At 44.5% G+C, this 22,962-nt stretch overlaps 2 protein-coding genes and 1 pseudogene across 2 annotated transcripts; all 3 read right to left on the bottom strand.

Annotated features, from left to right (window-relative positions):
* Nucleotides 1-1,724: 1,724 nt before the first annotated feature.
* slc52a3-1 (solute carrier family 52 member 3-1) lies at nucleotides 1,725-3,887 on the bottom strand. The gene is made up of 3 exons (XM_018760375.1): nucleotides 2,902-3,887; nucleotides 2,616-2,739; nucleotides 1,725-1,937 (listed from the first exon to the last, which is right to left on the bottom strand). Exons 1-3 carry the CDS (start codon nucleotides 3,885-3,887, stop codon nucleotides 1,725-1,727), a joined length of 1,323 nt encoding a protein of 440 aa, XP_018615891.1.
* Nucleotides 3,888-7,844: 3,957 nt separating this feature from the next.
* LOC108939130 (ubiquitin-conjugating enzyme E2 variant 1) lies at nucleotides 7,845-18,219 on the bottom strand. Its single transcript, XM_029246483.1, has 5 exons — nucleotides 18,213-18,219; nucleotides 17,482-17,574; nucleotides 15,349-15,497; nucleotides 13,496-13,621; nucleotides 7,845-12,117 (listed from the first exon to the last, which is right to left on the bottom strand). The coding sequence occupies exons 1-5, from the start codon at nucleotides 18,217-18,219 to the stop codon at nucleotides 11,971-11,973; spliced, it is 522 nt and encodes a 173-aa protein (XP_029102316.1). The 3' UTR covers nucleotides 7,845-11,970.
* Nucleotides 18,220-18,602: 383 nt separating this feature from the next.
* Nucleotides 18,603-21,638, bottom strand: LOC114909180 (uncharacterized; annotated as a pseudogene).
* Between the last annotated feature and the right edge of the window lie 1,324 nt (nucleotides 21,639-22,962).

The following is a 22,962-nucleotide window of genomic DNA, read 5'->3' as shown; positions in this document are numbered from 1 at the left end:
ACAAGTGGGCGACAGCTGCGTACTGGGGACCCCTCTCTGTTTCCCAGCGGAAGTCTGGCACGGCTCTGGGTCTCCAGGAGGCGTGGCCATATGCACGTCACCGCGGTGACCGCGCCGCACGCTCGCCTCCGCCGACCCCGAAGGGACACGGGACGCGTCAATGACAGAGCGAGCAGCTGCGATGGCGCACTGACTGCATGAGTGTAATTTCTTCAAGATTTCCTTGGAGTGGCTCCTAGCTTGTTTTATATTTGTTTATTTATTACACCCCCCCCATTCACTTTGATTGTTCTGTGTTGATGTTCTTGTACTTTGCTTGAATTAATTAAATTTAAGGAAAAAAAAAAACTGGGTTCATTATTTATTATAGCAGGAAACTGAAAAAAATGCTTTTCATGCCTCTAACTGTTTATTTCAGCTTTTAAAATATATGCAGCAGAGAAATGATCTTTTCAACATATTTTCTGAATATAACAGCCAGTGTGGGTGAGTGTTAAATGGTGTCCTTTTCTCCACTACCTACTAATTCTCTCTCTGTAACACACACACACATACACACATTTTGTTTACCACCAAGATGTTTGACTTGAAACCTTCAAAATTCTGAATATGCAGCTACACTGGACTGTTTTGGTCATTCCGCCTCAAAGCAGTACACATTTTTCATCTGAAATTGTGTGTACTAATATTTTTTTAGATGCCTCCTTTGTCCAAGCTGGCTCACAGTGTTAGGTTTGCACAAGTTCCATCCATCCATCCATCGTCAACAGTCGTGGCGAACCTGAGCATAACCCGGCAACACAGGGTGTAAGACTGGGGGGGGGGGGCACAATCAGGATGGGACGCCAGTCCATCACAAGGCATCCCAAGTGGGACTCGAACCCTAGACCCACCAGAAAGCAGGCACTGGCTGAACCACACCACACCACCACGCCCCCCGTTTGCACAAGTTATTTATGATTATTTGTGCATTTATGCAGCACAATATTTTATTTGGTCTTTAATCTCTACGTCACTTCTGCCCAAGCCACATATATATGCTCATACAAATGTCTGAAAATAGTTATGCCAGCAGACAGAACATCTCAATGACATGTTTTGTGCAGTAAATTAATTTCTGAAGCCAGTGAGCTGCAGTCCAGTTTATTTCTTTATGCCCCGTACAAGTGACAAAAGCTTTTTCCCTGGGCTTTGCCCGCCCTCTACTGGTACATTTCTACTCTCATCATTTGTTGCCGCAAATAAAAAAAGGGATCAAATCAGATACAACACTCCGATGATAAAGGTCATCCAAGAATAATTTCGTGTGGGGAAAAAACAGTAATTTAACCTTTTGCGGTATATGAGTCATATTCAGACACAGTACCCAACTTATGAGACCCTTTTATTATTAACCTGCATTGTTAACCTTTGTTTTGCCTACACTTTGGTTCAAGGTAACTTAGGTGATTCACCCCTTTATATAGCAGGGTATTCTTACTGCAGCAGTCCCGGGTAAGTATCTTCAATCCAGGTACTAGAGCGGGAGTGGGATTCAGAGCAGAAACCTTCCTGAAGTAAGGTGACCGCAATAACCACTACGCCCCCTGCTGTCACTTCAGGGCAGCTGTGTCATTCGGACCCGCTGCGTGCCACGTGACCCATTTGCACGCGGCTGCATGGAGGCAAAGCCACGTCAAGGACTTGGCTCAAGGATCGAGCCGTGACCACCGTGCCATGCTGCCTCACAACGGGCACCTGGTGCTGCAGGTGTCGCCAGCCTGGAAGAGCTGATACACGTTGACCAGCGGGAACATGGTGAGCGCCCCGGCCATGGAGCCCAGCTGCACCGCTGCTCCGCACCACACGAGGGCGCTGTGGCCCTCGTCCCGCAGGATGACTCCGACCATGACCTTCACGTAGGAGAGAGCACCAACGAAGAAGACCCACGACAGTACCTGTATCCGGAAGAGCAGTGCAAGTTTCCATGTGCACAAAAACTCAGTCATCACAAAATCATTAAATAAAGCTAAATTCAGTGAATTGCGATTCATCGTCACTGTCTGGAGAAAAGTGTACAATGTGTCTTCGCTGCAGGCGGTGAACAAGGAGCAAGATAATATGTAAAAATATGAAAAAAATGCATAAAATATATGGAATGCTAATTATGGAAAAATATTTTTTTTAAGCGGGGGTGCGGTGGCGCAGTGGGTTGGACCACAGTCCTGCTCCCCGGTGGGTCTGGGGTTCGAGTCCCACTTGGGGTGCCTTACAAAGGACTGGCGTCCCGTCCTGGGTGTGTCCCCTCCTCCTCCGGCCCTGCGCCCTGTGTTGCCGGGTTAGGCTCCGGTTCTCCGTGGCCCCGTATGGGACAAGCGGTTCAGAAAATGTGTGTGTGTGTGTGTGTGTGTGTGTGTGTGTGTGTGTGTGTGTGTGTATATTATATATATAGTCTCATGGGCCATGCTGGAATACGTCTGTGTTTGGGGCAGTAGGCCTGCTGAGCCTATGCACCCACACTTTCAAAAGCAAATTTAAATATATAAACAAATTTATAGGGTGTTGTAGAAGTTCGTAGACACAGTTCCACGCTGAAGGTGCGCTGCATGTGAAGCTGGGCAGACGGGTGCACTCACGATGAGGGTCTGGCCTGCAACAGTGCCCTGGAGCAGGGGGCAGGGGCTCAGGGCGGCCATGGCCATGTTGTAGGCACCGAAGGCGGTCCCTCCCAGGCACAGCAGCCCCAGGGACACCAGTGATCTGGAGCATAGTACAAAAATAGACAAAGTGAGGCTACCGCAGGAGAAGCGGTGTGCTGTGATTCCCAGCTGTGCATCTCCAACCCTAACAAAACATCACATTAAATGTGGTGAATGAATGTGACACATATATATTAACTGTGTGTGGGCGTGTGTCCCTCACCTTTTGGGGAGAAACATGGCGATAACACAAGCCACAGGGTTGGCCATGGAGGAGAGGGCAGCGGAGAGGTGGTATGCAACATCTCCGTAGGGCATGCAGGAGTATGTCTGCACTGAAGGCAGCAGGCCATTGGTGAGCCCGTTCACCCACACCACCAGGAAGTAAATGAAGCCAAACTGGTACCCGGAGTATCTGGGCTTAGCCAGGAGTGACCTGGATCGAGTCCACTCAGAATGAGATTTGTGCTTCTCGGGGTGCTCAGTGGCAAGGTTGTCCAAGCCGGAGGAGACCGAGGCCACCGGATCGCACGCGAGGTCCTCCGTGGACAACTGAAATGTGCGTGGTACCCTGGTGAGAAGGGTGAAGGCGGTCAGGCTGACCACCATCATGACAGCCAGGAAGAAGAAGAAAACCTCTGGGGAGAAGTGGGGAGGCAAGTATTGGGTCTCCATGTGGGTTTCATTGTCAGAGGGCTGGGTGACATTGGCACATTTGGTAACACCCACTCCCTGCCCCAGCGCTACCAGGCCAGGCACAAAGCCACTGAGACCCTCACCAATGAAGTATGTCGTAATGTACTTGGGTGGCAGCTGCATCATGAAAGGCAGGAAGGTTACGGACGACGTGCAGTCCACAAGGGATAGGAAGAAGGTGATGATAAGGAAGGCAGTGCTGTGCAGAGCACCTCCCACCACCGTGGTCTCAGCCCAGAAGGCAGCCAGTAGGAAGCAGGCCACCACCCCTGTGACCAGGATGGTGTAGATGACAGCACGCTCCTTCAGCCGGCCGGGGCAGAGCTTCTGCATGAGTGTGGCAAGCAGGGGGCCCAGGTTGGCCAGCTGGATGATGACCGTGAGGTAGGAGGGCAGGTCCCAACCCTCGGGCAGCTGGTTTACGATGAGTGGCAGCTCCACCCACAGGCCATTGACAGCCACCCAGGAGCCCAGTCCAAAGGAACAGGACAGCAAGTGGACCAGCAGAGCCATGGTGGGTCAAAGGAGCTGGACTCAAAAGTCTCACCTGTGTCCCCACCTCTGTTCCAGTCTGCACACAGCTTCCCTACAAGGACAATATGCTTTTATTTTATTGCTACATTTACCACCAGCATTCAAGACATATCTGTGATGCATCACTGTGACAACGAGAAGCAGCGACTACGGTTGCTGTGCTTTCACTCCTGCGTGCTGTTTGTCTCACACAAGGGTTGCCTAGCTGTGCTCAAACTTTTGACTGGTACCACATTCCAGTAGCAAAAGGGCATCTGTGTCAGACTACGCAGAGTGTATGGCCAACCAGGTGAAAGCGCCCTTTGTGTCTTTTTTTTTTTTTTTTTAATTTCATATCCGTTTAAGTTCACTTTGTTACCTGTGTCCTTCCTGCATGTTCACACCTGCTTTCACACTGTTGACTGAAAATCACTATTCAATTCAGTTATGCTAACTGAAAACATCTTACGCAATGCATACTTTGACCTTTAAACACGGGTGCAACAGCGTGGGGAAAAGGAGTCGCCGTCACATGGGTGCATTCTATAGCTGAGCTAATAGCACAATAAATATTTACATTTACATTTATTCATTTAGCAGATACTTGTCTCCAAAGCGACAAACATCTCAGAGAACAATACAAAGAGTGTATTTCAGCAGAAGGAGGGAGATTTGGATAAGACACATGAGTCTAGAGAACAGTCCATTTGTCGCAATCCGCCGTATGAACCGGTGTACAGTAGACGAGTAGATGCGTACAGGGATTTCCGTTATTAAAAATTAATAAACGCGTGTTTATTACCCGACTGCGAGATCGGGGGATCGACATTTAAGCATTAAGAAAAGAATTTACGAAAACATGGCATCTTAAAATGGCTCAAAGTTAAATAAGAAGCAGGTGTTTCACAAGTGGGGGCATGGTGGCGCAGTGGGTTGGACCGGGTCCTGCTTTCCAGTGGGTCTGGGGTTCGAGTCCCGCTTGGGGTGCCTTGTGACGGACTGGCGTCCCGCCCTGGGTGTGTCCCCTCCCCCTCCGGCCTTACGCCCTTGCTGCCGGGTAGGCTCCGGTTCCCCGCGACCCCGGATGGGACAAGCGGTTCAGAAAGTGTGTGTGTGTGTGTGTGTGTGTGTGTGTGTGTGTGTGTGTGTGTGTGTGTGTGTGTGTGTGTGTGTGTGTGTGTGTTTCACAAGCACAAGTAGGTCAACTGCAAGAGCACTTATGCTGTGTCCGCAGCAGAAGTGGGTAGAGTAGTAAAACAATACTTGAGTAAATGATGTTGGATTAATTAAAAAAAAAAAAAAAGTAAAATAACTCATCCAAAAATTGACTGGAATAAAAAGGCTCAGATAAAAAAAAAACACTAACGATTAACACACCTATAGGGTTTGTCAAATTCTCCAACCCTGTTTTCCTCAGGCGTTGCCTTCAATACAAGCTACGTAGCTATTTTATCGTCGTTAGCGAAACATCGCATTTCGGTCATATTACGGCGCTAATACCGACATTGAAGTTCGGGTTCTAACGCTAGTAGAGCTTTCTACCTAACGAGTGAGCGGTTAGCAAGCTAGCTACACAACCCAAGAGCAACAACCTCCTGCAACAAGTTGTTTTCAAGGCTGGATTGAGAGTTCGCGTACAGAGACGGAAAACACATGTGTGAAGTGTAGGGGGCATGAAGCCAGGGCACCCTGTAGAGATAGGATCAATACCAGGATACTTTTACTTGTATCATACTTTGTTTGACAACCCACAAATAACCAGACTGCTGGTTCCAGACGGATGTGCCATAAGGAGAAGCAGGAACAAAGCAGAGGAAAAATTAACCAGTCTTCTATCACATTAGGGAAACGTGTTCATAGTACGCAAGTTAATTTTGACATTAAATTATAATAAATAACAAATAAGTTCACAGAGTCAATACTCCGTTATAATATCATCGTAGAGGATTTTTTTCTTCCGCAGCACTACCCTGGGTACGGCCGTTTTAGTGAAGGGAAACAAAATTCTCCAGCGCAAAAGTTATCCTCCAAAAACACATTACCTGTGTGCAGCCACTGCCGACTGTCACACGCTCCAGTTTACCAGGCACATGCAATTCGTATATTAATCAATAGAAAATTAACTTACTTACATTTATTTACTTATCAGACACTTTTCTCCAAAGCAACTTCCAATGAACTCTGTGTAGTGTTATCAGCCCACACACCTTATTCACTGCGGTGACTTACACTATACACTACTTACTATGGGTCATTCATCCTTACATCAGTGGAACACACTCTCTCTGTATCACCCACACACTATGGGGGAACCTGAGCAGCATGTCTTTGGACTATGAGAGGAAACCAGAGCACCCAGAGGAAACCCACACAGACACTGGGAGAACATGCAAACTCCACATAGACTGAGCAGGGATTGAACCCATGTCCTCTCACCCCACACAGGCCCTGTGAGACAGCAGTGCCACTCACTGTGCTACCATGCCGCCAAACTTCCAAACTTTGAGTAGTTGTACAACAAATGCTCACTCGCAATTCTCTAGTAGCAGTTATAAGCAAACTAAAATACCTTAGACCAATCATACAGGGAGTATATACTTTTTACACCTTAATTTTTAGAAAATCCAGCCCTCGCAGTATTGGAAAACTTAGTGATATCATTTCACATATTCAAAGATATTTCCCCGGGAATTCACTTGTCTCTGAATGAACCTGGTTGTCAGTGAAGGCAGTACAAAACTCAACATTAAACTGATTGGTCAGCTCCGATTGGCCTCTCAGCAGGGGAGAATTGACTGACAGCCAACAACGGCCAATGAAATTGGAAGGAATCAGCTGACTGTAAGGAGGTCTAGCTAATGGCCTGCAGTAATAGTGGCTCGATTAGTTTTGAGGCAAGTTAAAACACTATGCGACAAAACCAGAAGCGTCAAGAAAATTTTGAAAAATGTAGTGTTTATGTACTCCAGAGTAAATGAAAGTATGTACAATTTCTCAAGAAATGGATTTAATTAGAAGTAAGAGTGCTGTAAATGTAACTTGTTACTACTACTCAGCAGAATGGTTGGCACTCTCCCATGTTCTCATGCACCCATCATTGTGAAAATACTGTATATCTGTATGAACTCCAACCTTTTTTCAGTAATAAATCAAACTTGTATTTCTATTTTATAACTGTTTAATTTCAACATCCTGCAACTCGCTTTGCACCAAGATACCCTTAGGAGTTTATGACTAAGTGTCCTCCTTAGCGCCCAAGCCAAAGGCGCACAATAGCCGTACACATCTTAAATACAGTTCTGTATTTCATAAAAAAAAGGCTAAAGTAGTGAAGCATTGCAATTAACTACAAATACACTGTGGAAAATAGATGACATTAGTCTTCTTATTTGCAGTGATGCTTCAAATTAGTATATTTTAAATATGTAGTCATCTGGTGTATATATAATGACCAGTCTTAAAGTGGTTTCTTCTTTCAGGATACAAGGAACCAATAGCAAAATACCAAGAAATAATTAAGTACATATTTAGGACTGTATTTATTTGTTTGTGACTTGCATCTAACATTTAATTAATCTTTTCATGGCAAACCACACATGAAATTATGTGTCAGCAGGGTGGCTTTTGACATCTCCTCTGGATTTTTAAGACAAGCAAGCCCCTAACGGCTCAGGATTAACTACATTTAATTACAAAATAAAGATGTAATTGTTTAATGTATGAACAGGTACAAGGTTTTGAAAAACTAGAAAAAAAATTGACAAAATTAACATTGGTTTGATAAGCATATGTAAAAAAACATCAGCAAAACAAACTTATCTGTTTATCAGTTCAAACAACTTCAAAATCAAAAAAAAATCTAATCATAACCTGAGCAACACTGGAACAAAACCAGTATCCACAAGGATCTAGGAATGAAAGACAGTGCAGACACAGCAGATGACCCATTCTCCTCTTTGCTTCCATGGCAGAAGCCACAAGGAAGTAGCCTCACCTGTGTGTTTCAAAATGCTGGATCCAAAACGTCTTGTTCTCACAGTCCTGCATAAATCACTGCCACGGGTTCAGCCTTCCCACCGAGGTAGAGCTGTTCTGCATTTTGAAACCCCGCAATCCTCACTGTTGTGTAGTTACAGTCCCAAGTCGTCCCACCTCCTCTTGTTCTCATCAGCATACCGTGGACATGATTGTCCATGCAAGTTAAGACACTACTGCTGTCTCTCCCCACGCGCGTAGAGGGGAAGAGAAGGCGCTCCCACGCGAGTCGTCCAGAGTCCAGCCCCAGCGAAGAGAACACGCAGCAGCACAGGAGGCCGGACAGCTTGTCCTTCGGTAATGTCACATGTGCCATGTGTGTATAGAGCATGGGCGCTTAACTCTCCTTTACTACTCTACGGCTCTTAAATCTCATTCGTCACTTAAAGGCAAACAGCAGTGAAGGAATGACGGGAACATGCAACTGTAAGAGTCTGGTAAATAAATCTAATTGTGTGAGTGAGAGAGAGAGAGAGAGAGAGAGAGGCAGTACAAAAGGAAGTGTTACGAGGGTCTCTGGACTTCCCGAGAGCCCTTGGACATTACCACTGTTAAAGGTTTTTAAGGTTAAAGAGAAAAGACCAGGAACATTTGTGTTGGAACAGAACAGAACAATTTGTTACTTATCGTTAAAGAACATGGCACGTAAAGAAACATACATTTTCCAACAGACAAGATCAAGAAGCATTGTATTTTATTGTTGATTTGAATGAGGTGCACGGCTGGTATGCTAATTTCACCGTCCATGATTAAATGAGCTTTCATAAATACTAATGAACTTCAGCATATTGGAATTAGACCCCATAATATTCCAGGCTATATACATAATTAAACCGCTGAGCAGACATTTTTGTCCACAGAAGCTTACACTACTTAGAGCATTATTATTTACCCATTTATACATATTTTACTGAAACAGGTCAAGTCAAGAACCACACACAGGCCTAACAGGCAAAACCCACAACTGCTTTTTGCTTACAACTCTGCTATCATCAGCGACTTTTATCTTGTTTCGTCTTGTAAACAAATAGTTGAAATATTTTGCTTTCCATTTTTCCATAGCAAACCCCGACATTTTCTCAACAGTCATGCTGAAAGTTAGCATGCTTTAATATGCAAATGAACCGGGGTTTGTCCAACTAATATCTGGGAACTTACTGCTCAACTCACACATTTTTATTTTGCTCAGATTAAAAAAAAAAAAAAAAGAAAAAAAAGTTGATTTCATCCTGATAAGGCATCATTATTACATTAAAGTAACCAGCAGTGAAGTGTTCTCTGTTGAAATACAAAAAAGTAAATGCATTACTGACCTGTGACCTTATTTTACCACAGCTGATGAGGGTGTGAAAAGGGACCGCTCTGGAACTGCACTTCCAATTGACATCATTTTGAACAAAGCAACAGCCACACAGAATGAGAACAACTCTGCTCAAACAACCGGGGGGGGTGACAAATAAGACCGTTCTTTGGTGTCATCACAGGTTTGGAAAGTTCAACAGGAGAATAAAGTTGGTTATTTATCAACAGCTCCTTGTGTAAATTAACTACACGTCTGGAACTCTCCTGCTTGGTCATGACCGTCCACGGTCAGTTTCAAATTCCACTGCTGGTTTTTTCATACGCGGTACCAGAAGCCTCAGACAATTGGTAAGCTGTCTTAACGGGTACACATGATGGTCAGGAAGGGCAAAGACATCCAGCTGCTGATCTTCACTCACTCACTTGGGGTGCACGTGTCACAATGTACACCCAGCTTTTTATATTGCAAAGGTTGTTGATCAAAACTCCCCTGGCACGACTGATACGCAAAAGCATGTAAAAGTACAGGCGCAGCCCTTCGCCTGATTTAAAAACCCTAAGGGTAGGTAATTTCTGTCGTTCAACAAACATGCACTGCAAAGTCAACTTGTACTGATGTTTACTGGAACCAAACCATTCAGCACAGTATGTTATTGAAATTGTACAGAATTTTAAATTTCATCACCTAAGGGCGCTAATGCAAAAACCTTTCAGGCGGTTCACCTGTGGTCAAAAATTAAACGTGCCTTATTCAAGCCACTGCAGCAGGGATTCCAACGACTGCTCGCTCTCTTTGCGCTTCACCAGAGGTTTGCGTGGGGCTACGATGTGTGGCGCAGCAGCACAGAACACACCCCTGTATCAACGGGCAAAAGTCACTGGGTCGAGGTTCAAGCCATTGTTGCAGGAGAGCTGCTGAAAGAACACGTGTGCCCTTTGGCCCACACTCTCACACAAACTCATGAAGAATGCCTCTTAACCGTTTTCCACACCAGTGCAGCACAGGACTGCAAAAAAAAAAAAAAAAAAGGAAAGGAACGGCAGTGGTGACGCTTTCGGGCAAATTCAACGCAGCGCTCGTTGGGGTCCCGACTCTACGCATAGTCGCACTGTGAGCGGCTACATAATGGAGCTCAAGGGCTTTACTGGAATAAACACAAGACAGGCAGGCAGCAAATCACTTCCAAAACTTAAAAAAAAAAAAAAGTTTAGCCAGCCTACCCAGCAGTCTGGGTTGGTGGTTGTGCCTTAAACTACAGAAAAACTTGTAAAGTTAAATATGAATTAATCATTAAATGGTTCAAAATGAAAGACAATTTTACATTTTCAAACAATCAGCCATTCCTCAAATCCCCTTAGTCCAGTCACGGCATATCGTGGTCGCCGGAGTCAGTTCATGTCCCAGAAAGTCAAATACATATTAATTTCCGGCAGTTGTGTTGGGCCACTCCACTAACCATTACCCATAACTCATACTCTCGCATACATAGGAGTAACAGAAAATAATAACTGACAATACACTACACTCACTGCAACAGTTCTTATACCGAAAGAAATCATTTAAACACTAGCTAGGATGGCTGATACAACAATCGCAAAAGAAAGCTGCTCTTTTACACGCGGACGTGCAGGAGGCAGGACAGGGCAACACAAAGCAGTGGAATGATGGTTAAAGGTACGTTCCGAGAGGTTAATGGGTTCACTCTGCAGAGTACAAGCAGAGTCATGTCCCACACTGGCAACATTGGCCAAAATTTAATTTAAAAAAGAAAAAAAACCCACATTTGCTGGACCAAAATTTAATTAGAAAAAAAAATTTGCTGGGACTGGAAAACATTCGCCCAGTAATATCTCTCTCACACTGCAACAGAAAGAGGAGCCCAAGGCACAGAATATGGACATCAGCTCACCGACACAGAAGCATGACACATGTAGCGACCATCCCTGTTGCTGGAGCCCTATCGCACTTATTTACCGCTCCCCATAGAGCCACTGTCCGAACTACCGTACTGACTGTGTGTGACAGAACTCAGTCCTCTTAGAACCAAAGGTAGCATAAGTTATGTCTTCCAAAGGCTGTTTACACTGATGCACTTTTTATTTCTATCCTAGTTAAGACATCATAAACCAGTTACTCTAATGTGCCTAATCACCTGACCAAGCTGGTTTCCTGGTCGGTTTCAGTGATGGACTGGATTATGACTAAAACCTCTTTTTGAACCAACGTTCTGGAGCACACATTGGCAGCATTCTCTACAAACCGGAGCTGAAGGTGCTCTGCTGTTGGACCCTGTAACAGCTGATGAGATTTTCTTCCACCATGTCACACTCAGTGGTGCACGCAACAGGATTTATGTCTTTGTACAATCTGCATTTGTAACAAATTATAATAAAAAAGACTAGTACGATGCACAGTATTCAATGACTGGTGGCTTGGGTGTGGCAAGCACTGGGCTTGACGTCTGGGCATCATCTTCATCTTCTCTTGCGTCCAGTGAAAGCTCCAGAAGGGTGCGGGGGCTTGGCGCACGAAGGGCTGCGCTTCAACTGTCGAGGTACAGGGGGAAAGGGCTGTGTGCTGTGTGTTCCTGGGTACTGTGTACGTACTTTGGAACAGAGCAGGGGGGTGGGCTGTGGCTGGGTGGTCAATGAAGGAGGGATGAGTGAAGGAAACAAAAAAGGAGAAAAAGAAGCAGAATGGAAAAGGAAAGGGGCTGAGAAGGGGGCCAAGCAGCACAAAGGAGCCTCAGTTGCTGTAGACCTGGCCCTCGGGCGGCTGGGGTAGCTTCATGTTCTCCTTGCACATCATGAGCCGCCGCAGCTCCTGCAGGACCACGCGGATGCTGTACGAGTTCTGCCACTTGGCCAGGGCTGACACCGCCCGTGTGTCCACCTGGGGGGGGTGAGGCACAGAGTCAGGAGTGCTTGGACTCGCCAGCGCTCCCTCCCCGAAACCCCACAGTCACATGCTGTTCTCATCACTGCAACAACAACAAGGGTCTTCAGAGACACTGTGACCCCAGATCTGGAGACCACTGAGGCTCCATGTCTGACCGCCTGTGTCCCCCCGACGGAGAACGGGTGCAGTGTCAGCGTCTCGGACACCTAACACGCCTGGTCAGAGTCCTCTTCATTGCTCCGATCCCTTAGAGACCAGGCCAAGCAGCGACACAAAATGCATGCATCTAGAAAGTCACTCATCCATGGTTGGATGCAAGACAATGACACAGTCTACAAAACAGAATCATGGCCCCCCTAACCCCTTAACAATAATTTTAAAAAGTCCTTATCAAGAAGGCACCAGACAATGTAAATATGGCAATTTTATATATATTTTTGTGTTGTAACTTATTCTAATAATGTATTTGAAGGTGTTTGAGTTATGATGTAATTAACTGTACTCTATAATCTATTCAGTCAAAGAAATACACTGTATACACCGTCAGAGAGTATTCCAGAAACTGATACTGGTGGAATGTTGCAGAACATTAAAATGAACTTTATTTGACTATGTTCAATTCTGTGGCTATGTAAAACTTTCCTAGAAATTAGATTTTTTAAATATATCATATTACTTCTTTTAATCAATTTATTGCACTTACAATTTACAACATAACCTATTTATTTTTTTATTTGATCTTTAATTTAATCTGATTGTTTGCAGAAGGCTTTTGGTGACCTGTCAGGACAGAATTAACAAAGACTTGGTTTACCCACTTAAAATATCAACATACAGATATTTTTGGGAAATGTTTGTTGAAGCCCTACATGTGATCCACATTTCCATTGTAAAGTTCCTTGCTAACCTCTGAAATTCATCAATTTAAGGAAATGCCTCCTTCTTCCTTAGGTTTTAAAAAAACCTGTTCTTGTGACAGAAAAAGATTCTGCTTTTTTTAAAAATAGCTTCCATCAAAAAATAATGGGCTCGTTTAAAATGTCTGAGAGAAGAAATGTTCCCAAATGAGGATTCTCATAATTTAAAAGTGAATGCTTAACTTTGTGTCTTTGATCCAACCAACTGAGTTCTGTCCATCAGGCAAAAAAGCACATGGCCAAATATGCATAAGAAGGCAATGTATTACAAGTCTATACTAAAGGCATTCACTTCTCTAAAAGACATGCACATTAAAATGTTTTTGTATGGGAACTGGTACACAATATCCATGTCCTAAAAGCCTGAATGATGTACTCGCAAAAAAAGGTTTATTTCTGAACCTGTGAAAGCGGAGTGCGTAATTCATAGGCCCCGCAATCAGGACGACACTCACCACACCATTGGAATTGTGCACGCCGTTGAGGTTGATCTTTGTCACAAATCGGACAAACGGAGGCGTCTCTGGGTACCTGGGCCCACATTCCACCTTCAGGCTGTACATCCTGTTCTCGTAGATTGTCTGCAAGCGGGGTACAGATGCCAAAACGTCAGCGGCAGTTACATCACTCGGGCTCTTTCATCAGTTTAAATACGCTGGACAGAGGCTGCTCGCACCTCAATCCGTTTCATTAAGCCGCAATCACAAAGGATGTTGAAACATAAAGCTTTTCACAAACGCTGACACCTGGAGCCGAGTCTGAACCTAAAAAAAAACTTCTCATGGGAGAAAACAACTGTTTGTACAGTCAGCAGAAACACTCGCTACATCACCATACACCTCCTGGAGAGAAAGTAGCAGTTCAATCCTATACATCTGCATGCTTTTTTTTTTTCTTTTTTAAAGTCACACTTAAACAAATTAAACATTTAATACACTGTACACCCATTCCTCACATAAAAGGGTTCATCGTTTCTGTGAAATCACCACATTAGGCAAATTCCAGCAGTAAGGGGTTTAATTACCATAATGTCTTATGGGAGGAAAAAACCGTTTTTGGATGAACGTGTCACCTAAAATTAATTAAAACAGCAAAATGAAATATTTTTATGCATGACAATAACAACTCCATTTTATTCTTTTTAGAACAAAAAATATCCCTACTTTGTCTTTCAGGGTTATTTTCCTCCCTTCATTCATTCATTTACTGTAAATAACTGCTTACTAATGAGTAAAAAAAATACCCAGATGTACACAAACTGATATTATATTTACCATAATAAAGGGTTGGCATTGGTTGAGTGTGTCATTTTGATAGGATGTAGAAAGTATATAGAGAAGTTGGTTTTTGTTATGAATGTAGCACAGTGTCCATGTGTTTTGCAGAGAGAAAGACATAGTAAGCAGTGAATAAAATAGCTGGTGGTGTGGAAGTTAAATGTATCCAGGTAAATTGCAGCTTTACTAAATGATAAGTTTGTTATACAAAATTTATATATTTTCATAATCCATTGCAGTGGTTTTTCGGTGTATGAGACCTTGTTACATGACACCTGTGCGTACTTTATAAATATTTGGGACTAGAACAGGCAAAATGTTTTGATTTTTAAAGCAAAGAGATAGGAATACACACACACACACACACACACACACACACACACACACACACACACACACACAATTTCTACAACTGCTTGTCCCAAGCAGGGGTCGCGGCGAACTGGAGCCTAACCCGGCAACACAGGGCACAAGACTGGAGGAAGAGGGGGACACACCTTGGACGGGATGCCAGTCCATCGCAAGGCACCCCAAGCGGGACTCGAACCCCAGACCCGCCAGAGAGCAGGACTTAGCCAAACCCGCTGCGCCACTGTGCCCCTCCCTCCCCCAGGAGGAATAACTAAGTAATATTAAAATATTCATACTATTACATGATTTTTCTAAACAATTCTGTCCACAGCTTATTCTGGAAACATTTATTTTAGAATTGTTTATTTTCCTGCCAACTGCAGGAATTTTCACTATCACACAGCTGTCGATCAGGACATGTCAACTGACATAGTTTCAAATGTTCAAAGCACAAATTCTTCGGTGTCTAAACTATGCGAAGTTTCCGTACCGTGTCCAAAACTTGCCAGAGTCGTCGTAAAATAATGAATGGGAAATTAAAAGCATTTTATTGCTCAAATGGCAGGAAGAAAAGCAGGGTAAAAAGGAAGTGCCAAAGCGTCCCTCTGAACCACTGAGCCCCACCAGAACCAAAGAGGTAACGGGGGACATCGAGGCCCCCCCCCCGACAAAGCACTCACCCTGGGCGGGCCGATGATCATGCCCCTCCAGCGCGTGAGGGTCATGTCCTCATCATCCTCCAGACCCCAGCTCACTGTGCCGTCCCCCACGCCCTTCTGACCCTCTTCCAGCTCTTCCAGTAGCCGGAAGTTGCGAGGAACCTTCACGCCTGCGGATGCACAAACACAAGAGGGTCCCCGAGGAAACGCACACTCGCGTCGCTTAGCAACGGACACACGGCAACATTTTCACCCCAAGTAACTTCTGTTTTAACACTCATTTTACAAAGCAAACTAATATTTTCCCATCGGTTCAGAGTGAGTCCCTTTCTCACGTGTACAACAGCAGGGCCTTCACTCGAGACTTCGACCTTCTGCTTGCAAGCCTGCGGATGCCTTAACCGGCCCACCCAAGACTCTACCGAGCCCATGCAAACAGACCACGTCAGGTTACCGACGCTCCGGCACAACACAGGTGCCCGGGAGGTACCGAGCTGTGCGGGAGGGGAAAGGCCGGTGCCCTGCCAAGGGCTTCTAAAGGGAAACGCGATCCATCGAGAGGTTTTAGCGCTTTAGAGGAATTCACGGGAACAGGCGCTGGAAGCTAAAATTGCCACTATTTCAACAGCAAAGACATCTCCTGTGCCGGGAATAGAGGCTTGAGGCTGGCGCGTGGACGGCGTGCGGCCCCCAGGCACCAAGGGCCAGGCCAGTGCACACACAAAGGCTGTTTGTGATGAGCGAGACCCAGCGACGCTCCTAGCGATGCTGCCCGCTTCTTCCTCTACCCTGTGCGCATGGGTGTCTGTCCTCGCACCGATTTCCCACCCGCAGGCTGATTCAAGGTGGCACAAAGACGGGGCACGGTTGGGGGAGTCGCGTCACAGCGGCAGAAGATATTGGTACAACCTCAGAATTTCGGGGTGATACTTACAGGGACGCGCAACCGAAAACAATGTGGAAAAACAACGCGACGATTCTGAGCGTCAATGGGATGCAAAGCGCTCTCTTACAATCTGAAGGTTCTGCGATCACGTCCCCGTCCCTCTGCAGCACCCTCGATCAAGGTACTCGCTCTGAATCGATACCGTAAGAATGCCTCGCTGCAGAAACGGTTAAAGACTTACTGGAAAGTCCACCATGTATCACTGTAAGGTGTCTGGAATGACTCGGTCAAGCTTAATACAGTTTGACTAACTATGTTTAAACTATTAAACTACTGCTCATCCCGGGCAGCAGGTGGCGTAGTAGTTAGAGCTGTCGTCTTGCACCCAGATTCAAATGGCACACCTCCTGCTGTAACATTGAAGTACTTACCCTGAATTGAAACAGTAAAAATTACCCAGCTGTACAAATGTGTACATCACTGTAATACTGTGTAAGTCACTTTGAGGAGAAGTGTCAAATAACTTAAAGTTAAAAAAGATGAAAGGGGGAAAAAAGGACGAGCGGGACATGTAATTAACACTTAGCAGGAGAAATTAAGACACATAATATGCGATTAAGATGTAGCATAAAGAAGTTTGCACATTTTTTCATTCCATAAATTTTATGTAGTTTATTATGGAAAAAAAAAAACCAAAGGTAACCGTAACTGATCCCTCTCGCGCGTACTAATAATTATATTAGTATCGCATAATGTGCACATAATGCACTTGTAATTTCATTTAATACACAGAAGAATAACTAAACGGGTTGCCTGTCATCCGAGATCATACGGATTCTGGACTAGGAACCCGCACTGCGTGTGGCGTCGGGAGCGCGCCCGTCCGCGTGAACAGCGACTCCAGAGGCGTGCGCGCCAGTGGCCGAGCGGAACATCGAACACAGAACAGCTCCCGGTAAATTAAGGGGGGAAAAAAAAACAGCAGAGTGAGAAGGCGACGCTTCCATACGGTCAGCCGGTCGGTTGACGCGGGAGCGAGCCGAAAAGCGGCGCGTCCCCGGCTCATCATCACACTGTGACTGTCACAGGAGAAGCGAGCGCCGCGGAACACAAAGCACGCGCTCGCCTCCGTTCCCAGTGACGCGTGTGTCAGAGGCGAGTCCGCACGCGACTGCTCGCGCTTGACCTTCCATACGAACTGAACCGAACGGGGTTTAGCGCAGTGGCCGCAGGAGTAAAACCCATTCATTCGTCGGAAACTGCTTTACCTGATCCGGCGGCGACCGCCATCTTGTCGCTGTGCTGCGGGTACGCGCACGCTAACGTGCCCCGGCGTTTCCGCGCGCGCTGTTGTTGGGCACCTGCAGGCTTTCGTTTTACGAATTAACTTAGTCGTTTAAAATAACTTCTTGTGTTATGGCTAGTTTGTAATGGCGGCTATCGATATTTGTGCTATAGTAAAAATAGGTATTTATGTTGTTAATAATAATGCATGATTCCACGAGAGCAGCAGCAGGTCTGCAAAAGAAGTCAGGCAGTAAATTCATTGGTTTAATAGTATACTTTGAGTAAAATACAAATAATTAGGTGTCATATGAAGTGTGGAACTTTTAACAGTTAACAGAATTTATCTTTAACACATCTGAAGTATTACAGTTAGAGCACAGGCATGTTGGTCCCTTCACCATATACACCTTTATGTGCAACGCTTTCCTTTCATATTTATCCAGAAGTTATAATAAAACTGCCTGTGTGTCAACTGGAACAAATATTCATATTCAGTATTCACTATTTGAGAATTTGCTCTTTTTTTAATCTTTCGCTTGATCTCATATTTACATCCAACCTTAGCTTGTATAATCATGTTTGTGATTAAAGCATTTCACAGAATAAAACCAGTAAAGGAGGGTCGATTATTACTTGTGCTGAATTTGAGAGTCATTTGACAAGTCTATCCCCTCACATACAGACTGTACAAATAAAAATCAGAACTTCATACTCAGCATGTCTTAAGCGTGCGCTTACAGTTTCACTTTACATTTACATTTATTCATTTAGCAGATGCTTTTCTCCAAAGCGACGTACATCTCCTAGAAAATACTATTTTTTCATTACATTAGGAGAGAGACATAGCTGCAGACGTGTGACTCTGAAGTACAGTTAGTTTCTACCATGTACACCAACGTTCATCATACGAGTAGCTGCATAAAACTCAGAATATCGACGATTCCTGATCACCTTCCTAGTAGCTTTTTTTTTTTTGGAGGAACATATTAACTTTACAAGTAGCTGTGTAAGGGGTTGATCCGGGAATGATCTTAAAGTTATGGTGTATGAACATTTACACCTTACATGAACTTAAGAGATCGTGGGCAAAGTGAGTTTGGAAGAGGTGAGTTTTCCGACCCTTTTTAAATGTGGACAGAGTTTCAGCAGTTCTGAGTGAAAGGGGGAGGTTGTTCCACCCCAATGGAGTCAGAACCGAGAGCCTCCATGCTTTACCTCTTGTGCACGGGACCACCAAGCAGGCAGATGTAGAAGAGTGTAGCGGTCTGGTTGGGGTGTAGCGGTTGATCTAGTCTTGTAGATATCTGGGAGCAGTTCTACTGATGCTTTTGTAGGCAATAAGAAGGCACCTATAGGAAGCCCATGCAGAGAAACAAGTACAGGAGATACATGGTAACGCTTCGGCAAGTCAAAAACAACTCGTGCACCAGCGTTCTGTATCAGCTGTAGAGGTCGTAGAGGTCTGATAGCAGTAGTGGGAAGGCCAGATAGGAGAGAGTTAGAGTAGTCCAGACAGGATGTCACCGTGGCCTGGACAAGTAGTTGGGCAGAGCCATTTGTGAGGTAAGGACGGATGCTGCGGATGTTATGCAGGATGTATCTGCAGGTCCGGGTTGTGCTTTCGATGTACTGAGAGAAAGGTAGACTTGAGTCGATCATCACTCCCAGGGTCTTAGTCGAGGAGGTAGACAAAATGAGTGAGTTTTCCAGTTTGATCGAGAGATCACGACAGGAATACAGGCCAGTTGGAAGGTGTAGGATCTCTGTTTTAGAGAGGTTGGGTTGGAGTTGGTGATCAGACATCCGTGCAGAGATGTCCGACAGGCAGGCAGCGATGTGCGCGTTAATGTCTGATGCTCCAGGTGGAAAGGAGGGGAAGAGTTGGGTATCATCAGCATAGCAGTGGTATTTGAATCCATGGGAGGTGATGACAAGGCTGAAGGAGGAGCTGTAGATCGAGAAGAGCAGAGGGCCCAATACCAAGCCCCGCGGGACACCAGTTGAGAGAGGCAAAGGAGAAGAACGGGAGCCCTGCCAGACCACTTGATAGGATCTGTCAGATAGGTAGGATTCAAACCATCTTAGTGCCATTCCTTTGATTCCAAGCTGACTAAGAGAGTAGAATTTGGTGGTTGACAGCGTCGAATGCTGCAGACAGGTCGAGGAGGAAGCAAAGTCATCAGAAGTGAGAGAAGAAGGAGGAGAGGACTGAGGAGACGGCAGAGTGAAAAGTAGTTAAAAGTTGTTTGTAGACATCCAGGTCTGTGAGTTTTGGATTTTCGTCGTCGTCACTCTGCAGCCCAGAGTTTGGTCCTATTAGGACGTAACATATCAGTTAGCCATGAGGTGGCACTGGGGCGTGCTGGTCTGGAAGATAGTGGACAGGGAGAGTCAAGAGAGGAGGATAGGGAAGTAAGGAAAATGTTAGTGGCATTGTCTGTTGATAGATCCGAGAACTGCGCAGCAGGAGGGAGAGCGGGCAGTGTGGCAGGGGCAAGGCAGGAAGGCGAGAGAGATTTTAAGTTACGTCGGAAGGTGAGAATGGGTGCAGAAAAAGGCGAGGAATTAGTGGTGAGGCAGAGTTGAAAGGCAATGAAGAAATGATCAGAGATATGCAGCGGAGTGACAGAGAGGACAGGACAGCCACAGTTACGGGAGAAGACAAGGTCAAGACAATTGCCTACTTTGTGAGTAGCTGGGGATTGGGACAGGGAGCGGTCAAAGGACTGCAGGAGCGACAGAAGGCCACTTGCATGAATGTTCTTGACATGCAGGTTGGACTCACCCAGGACAATCAACAAAGCACTGTTCCCTGGGAGAGAGCTCAACAAGATGTCTAGGTCATCCAGGAAGTAGCCGGGAGGGCCAGGAGGGTGATAAAGAACAACCACGACAAGAGTGACTGAGGCAGTGATGGACAACGTGCGATTCAAAGGAGGACAGGTCATGCAGAGGGAGAACAGGATATTCCCACCAGGGAGTGATGAGCAGGCCTGTGCCTCTATCTCTGCTGGAGGGACGAAGAGCGTGGGAGAAAGAGTAGTCAGTGGAGAGGGCTACAGGAGTGGCTGTGTTCTGTGTCTTTTAACCTTGTGAGCACAGCATCCTTCCAACCAGAGAACTTTCTAGAACAGAAAGCAAATCCTCACCTTGTGTTTATAAAGAAACATTGTTTTCTCCACGATACGTTGAATGTGTTACCACTATTGCTAAACAGGAGTAAATTCACAAAATGCAGAATATAATTTTAAGCATCTTATAAGTGAGTTCTGAGTTTAAGATGTTATTTATTCATTGAGCTAACTCTTCTCTCCAGAGCAATTTACACTGTTAAGCCACATACTGTAATTTACCCATTTATACAGCTGGGTAACCTTTACTGGAGCAATTTAGGGTAAGTACCTCAATCAGGGGTGCTACAGCAGGAGGTGGGATTTGAGTTCAAGGTGGTGGCTTTAACCACTACGCCACCTGCTGCCCTGATAAATAGTATCTTTTCAGCTAAAATGATAAGGTGGTTTTAAATTCAGATTAGCAATGCAAGGTGTAAAATGAAGAAGCACCAGCTAGTACATAGTTGTTTATTTAGTTTCCTTATAAATATAATATGTACATTGTAACATTACAGCCTCCCAGTTGGAAGAAAACAAAAAGGCATCAAGGCATTATTTTTAAAATTTACACAATTTATCCACCACACTTCATCAAGAAACCCATATTGTTCGTTGCCCGAGAAATGCTTTATATCAAGTGAAAACCCAAGTTAATATATTTCTCAAGTATACACACTTTCAAATAAAGTTTGGAATAGTTGTAATCACAGTATTTTTTTTTAATCACAAATATCTCAACAAATACATGGTCATTAAATCTTTTGTACTTTTCTTGCAGAAACTTATTCATAATATAAATTTAGTTTTTGGAAAAAAGAAAAATCACCTAAAGCGTTTCTCAGGCTCAACTAAAATTGTACAAAGAAGTTTATTTATATAATCGGTTTCCGGCAAAGAGTAAAATTTCCCTCAAACTCATTATACAGGTACAATGAAGAAAACAAAATTGTCAATTTTGAGCATGTTTCATTTCATATAAAGCATCTCCAGAACATATTCTAAAGCACAGTCCACAGTACTTTCATGGTCAAAAATCACCAGTCTTCTTCAAAGTAACAGTTCGACACCCCATGTGCATTTGGAGTGATAAAAACATCCACATACAGAATAATCCTATTACGCAATTTCCATGAGGTTCTTGCATTTTGTCAGCAATAAGCCCATTGCATTATAGCAAGCTAATTATGGCAATGACTAAGCTATACATTTCTCTCGCATTAGTAAAATATCTCACTACAATACACTCTAAAGTATCTAGTAATTACTTAATTTCAGCAGCAAACATTGTGCTATGTAGGTTGTGGGCTTTACGTGGTCTACCGGTACCAAAAGAAGTCGCCCAAACTGACTCGCACATCGAATTGAACACGGCCTACCCGGACAGCCGCAAAATCCACAAACACTGGGAGGAAATCAGTTAATGACCAGTCAAAATATAGGCCTTCCACGCAGTTTCACTCAGTCTAACTTTTGCTTTATGCAGGAGCTAATTCAGCTAAAATGGCCACATATTCTAGCAGCAAACTCAACACTGGCAATGTGTAATTTATAGGAAAACAAATCTAATATAGAATTCGAGTATTACGAGATTTTTGAGAAGCAGAAAACGGTTCTTTTTGAGTGACCGAGATCTGCGCTGCATTATTTTTTATGTTTGTACAAACGTGATGATCCTGGCATTTATTTATCTGTTCCCTAATATTAAGAGATGATTAAGAAAAGGCCATGTGTGGGGACATTTTAGAAAGCGTTCCGAGAGTCGCCAGTGAATACATTACTCGGTGTCGACCAGGTAAGCAGCCCTGGCTTTGGCGATTTTTCATCCGTCTTGGTTTGAACATTAGCAATAGTCAGTTCCAACACTGCTGCAGAGAGCAAAAAGCAAAACGTTCGGCCAAGTCGCCACGTCAACGAGAAACAGTCATGCGCTCGTCAGATAAGAGCTTGTGAGGCGTTCAAAGAGCTGCTTGATTGAAAAAACTGATTATGACCATCAACTTCTCTCAAAGAACTTTTGTGGTGTGGGGCTAAACAAAAAAAACCTGCCAAGACATATGTAACAGCACCCTGATATGCTTAAATACTTCCTCAAAATTTACTTCCCGGTACGCCGCTCTTCTGACACATTAACAGAACACAAGATGGTTCCGTTCAGGCCCTCGTATCTGTAAAACATTTTAAAATATATATATATATCTTACACAAGCGTTTCCTGGTCGACATGCCCTTTGAGGAAGATGTTCAGATGAAATGAAATTAAACAGAACAAAAAAAAGTATGGTTATTTCAGGTTTTCTGTTTTTCTTTGGAGCAGGATCTCCCAGTCATTGACGTAAAGCAAGTCAAGTT

This window comes from Scleropages formosus, chromosome 19 (assembly GCF_900964775.1).
Source record: "Scleropages formosus chromosome 19, fSclFor1.1, whole genome shotgun sequence".
In the NCBI taxonomy this organism is placed as follows: Eukaryota; Metazoa; Chordata; class Actinopteri; order Osteoglossiformes; family Osteoglossidae; genus Scleropages; species Scleropages formosus.
Note: the sequence above shows the minus strand (reverse complement) of the source record. Positions and strands in the feature narration are given on the sequence as shown.

Excerpts from the sequence above, each read along its gene's own strand:
- slc52a3-1 (XM_018760375.1), bottom strand. The coding sequence starts at position 3,887 with ATGGCTCTGCTGGTCCACTTGCTGTCCTGTTCCTTTGGACTGGGCTCC. Across the intron at positions 2,740-2,901 it reads GCCATGTTTCTCCCCAAAAG|ATCACTGGTGTCCCTGGGGC; the intron begins GTGAGGGACACA and ends ACTATGCTCCAG. Across the intron at positions 1,938-2,615 it reads TTGCAGGCCAGACCCTCATC|GTACTGTCGTGGGTCTTCTT; the intron begins GTGAGTGCACCC and ends TTCCGGATACAG.
- LOC108939130 (XM_029246483.1), bottom strand. Across the intron at positions 15,498-17,481 it reads GGCGGTCGCCGCCGGATCAG|GCGTGAAGGTTCCTCGCAAC; the intron begins GTAAAGCAGTTT and ends GTGCATCCGCAG. Across the intron at positions 13,622-15,348 it reads TGATCATCGGCCCGCCCAGG|ACAATCTACGAGAACAGGAT; the intron begins GTGAGTGCTTTG and ends CCCCGCTTGCAG.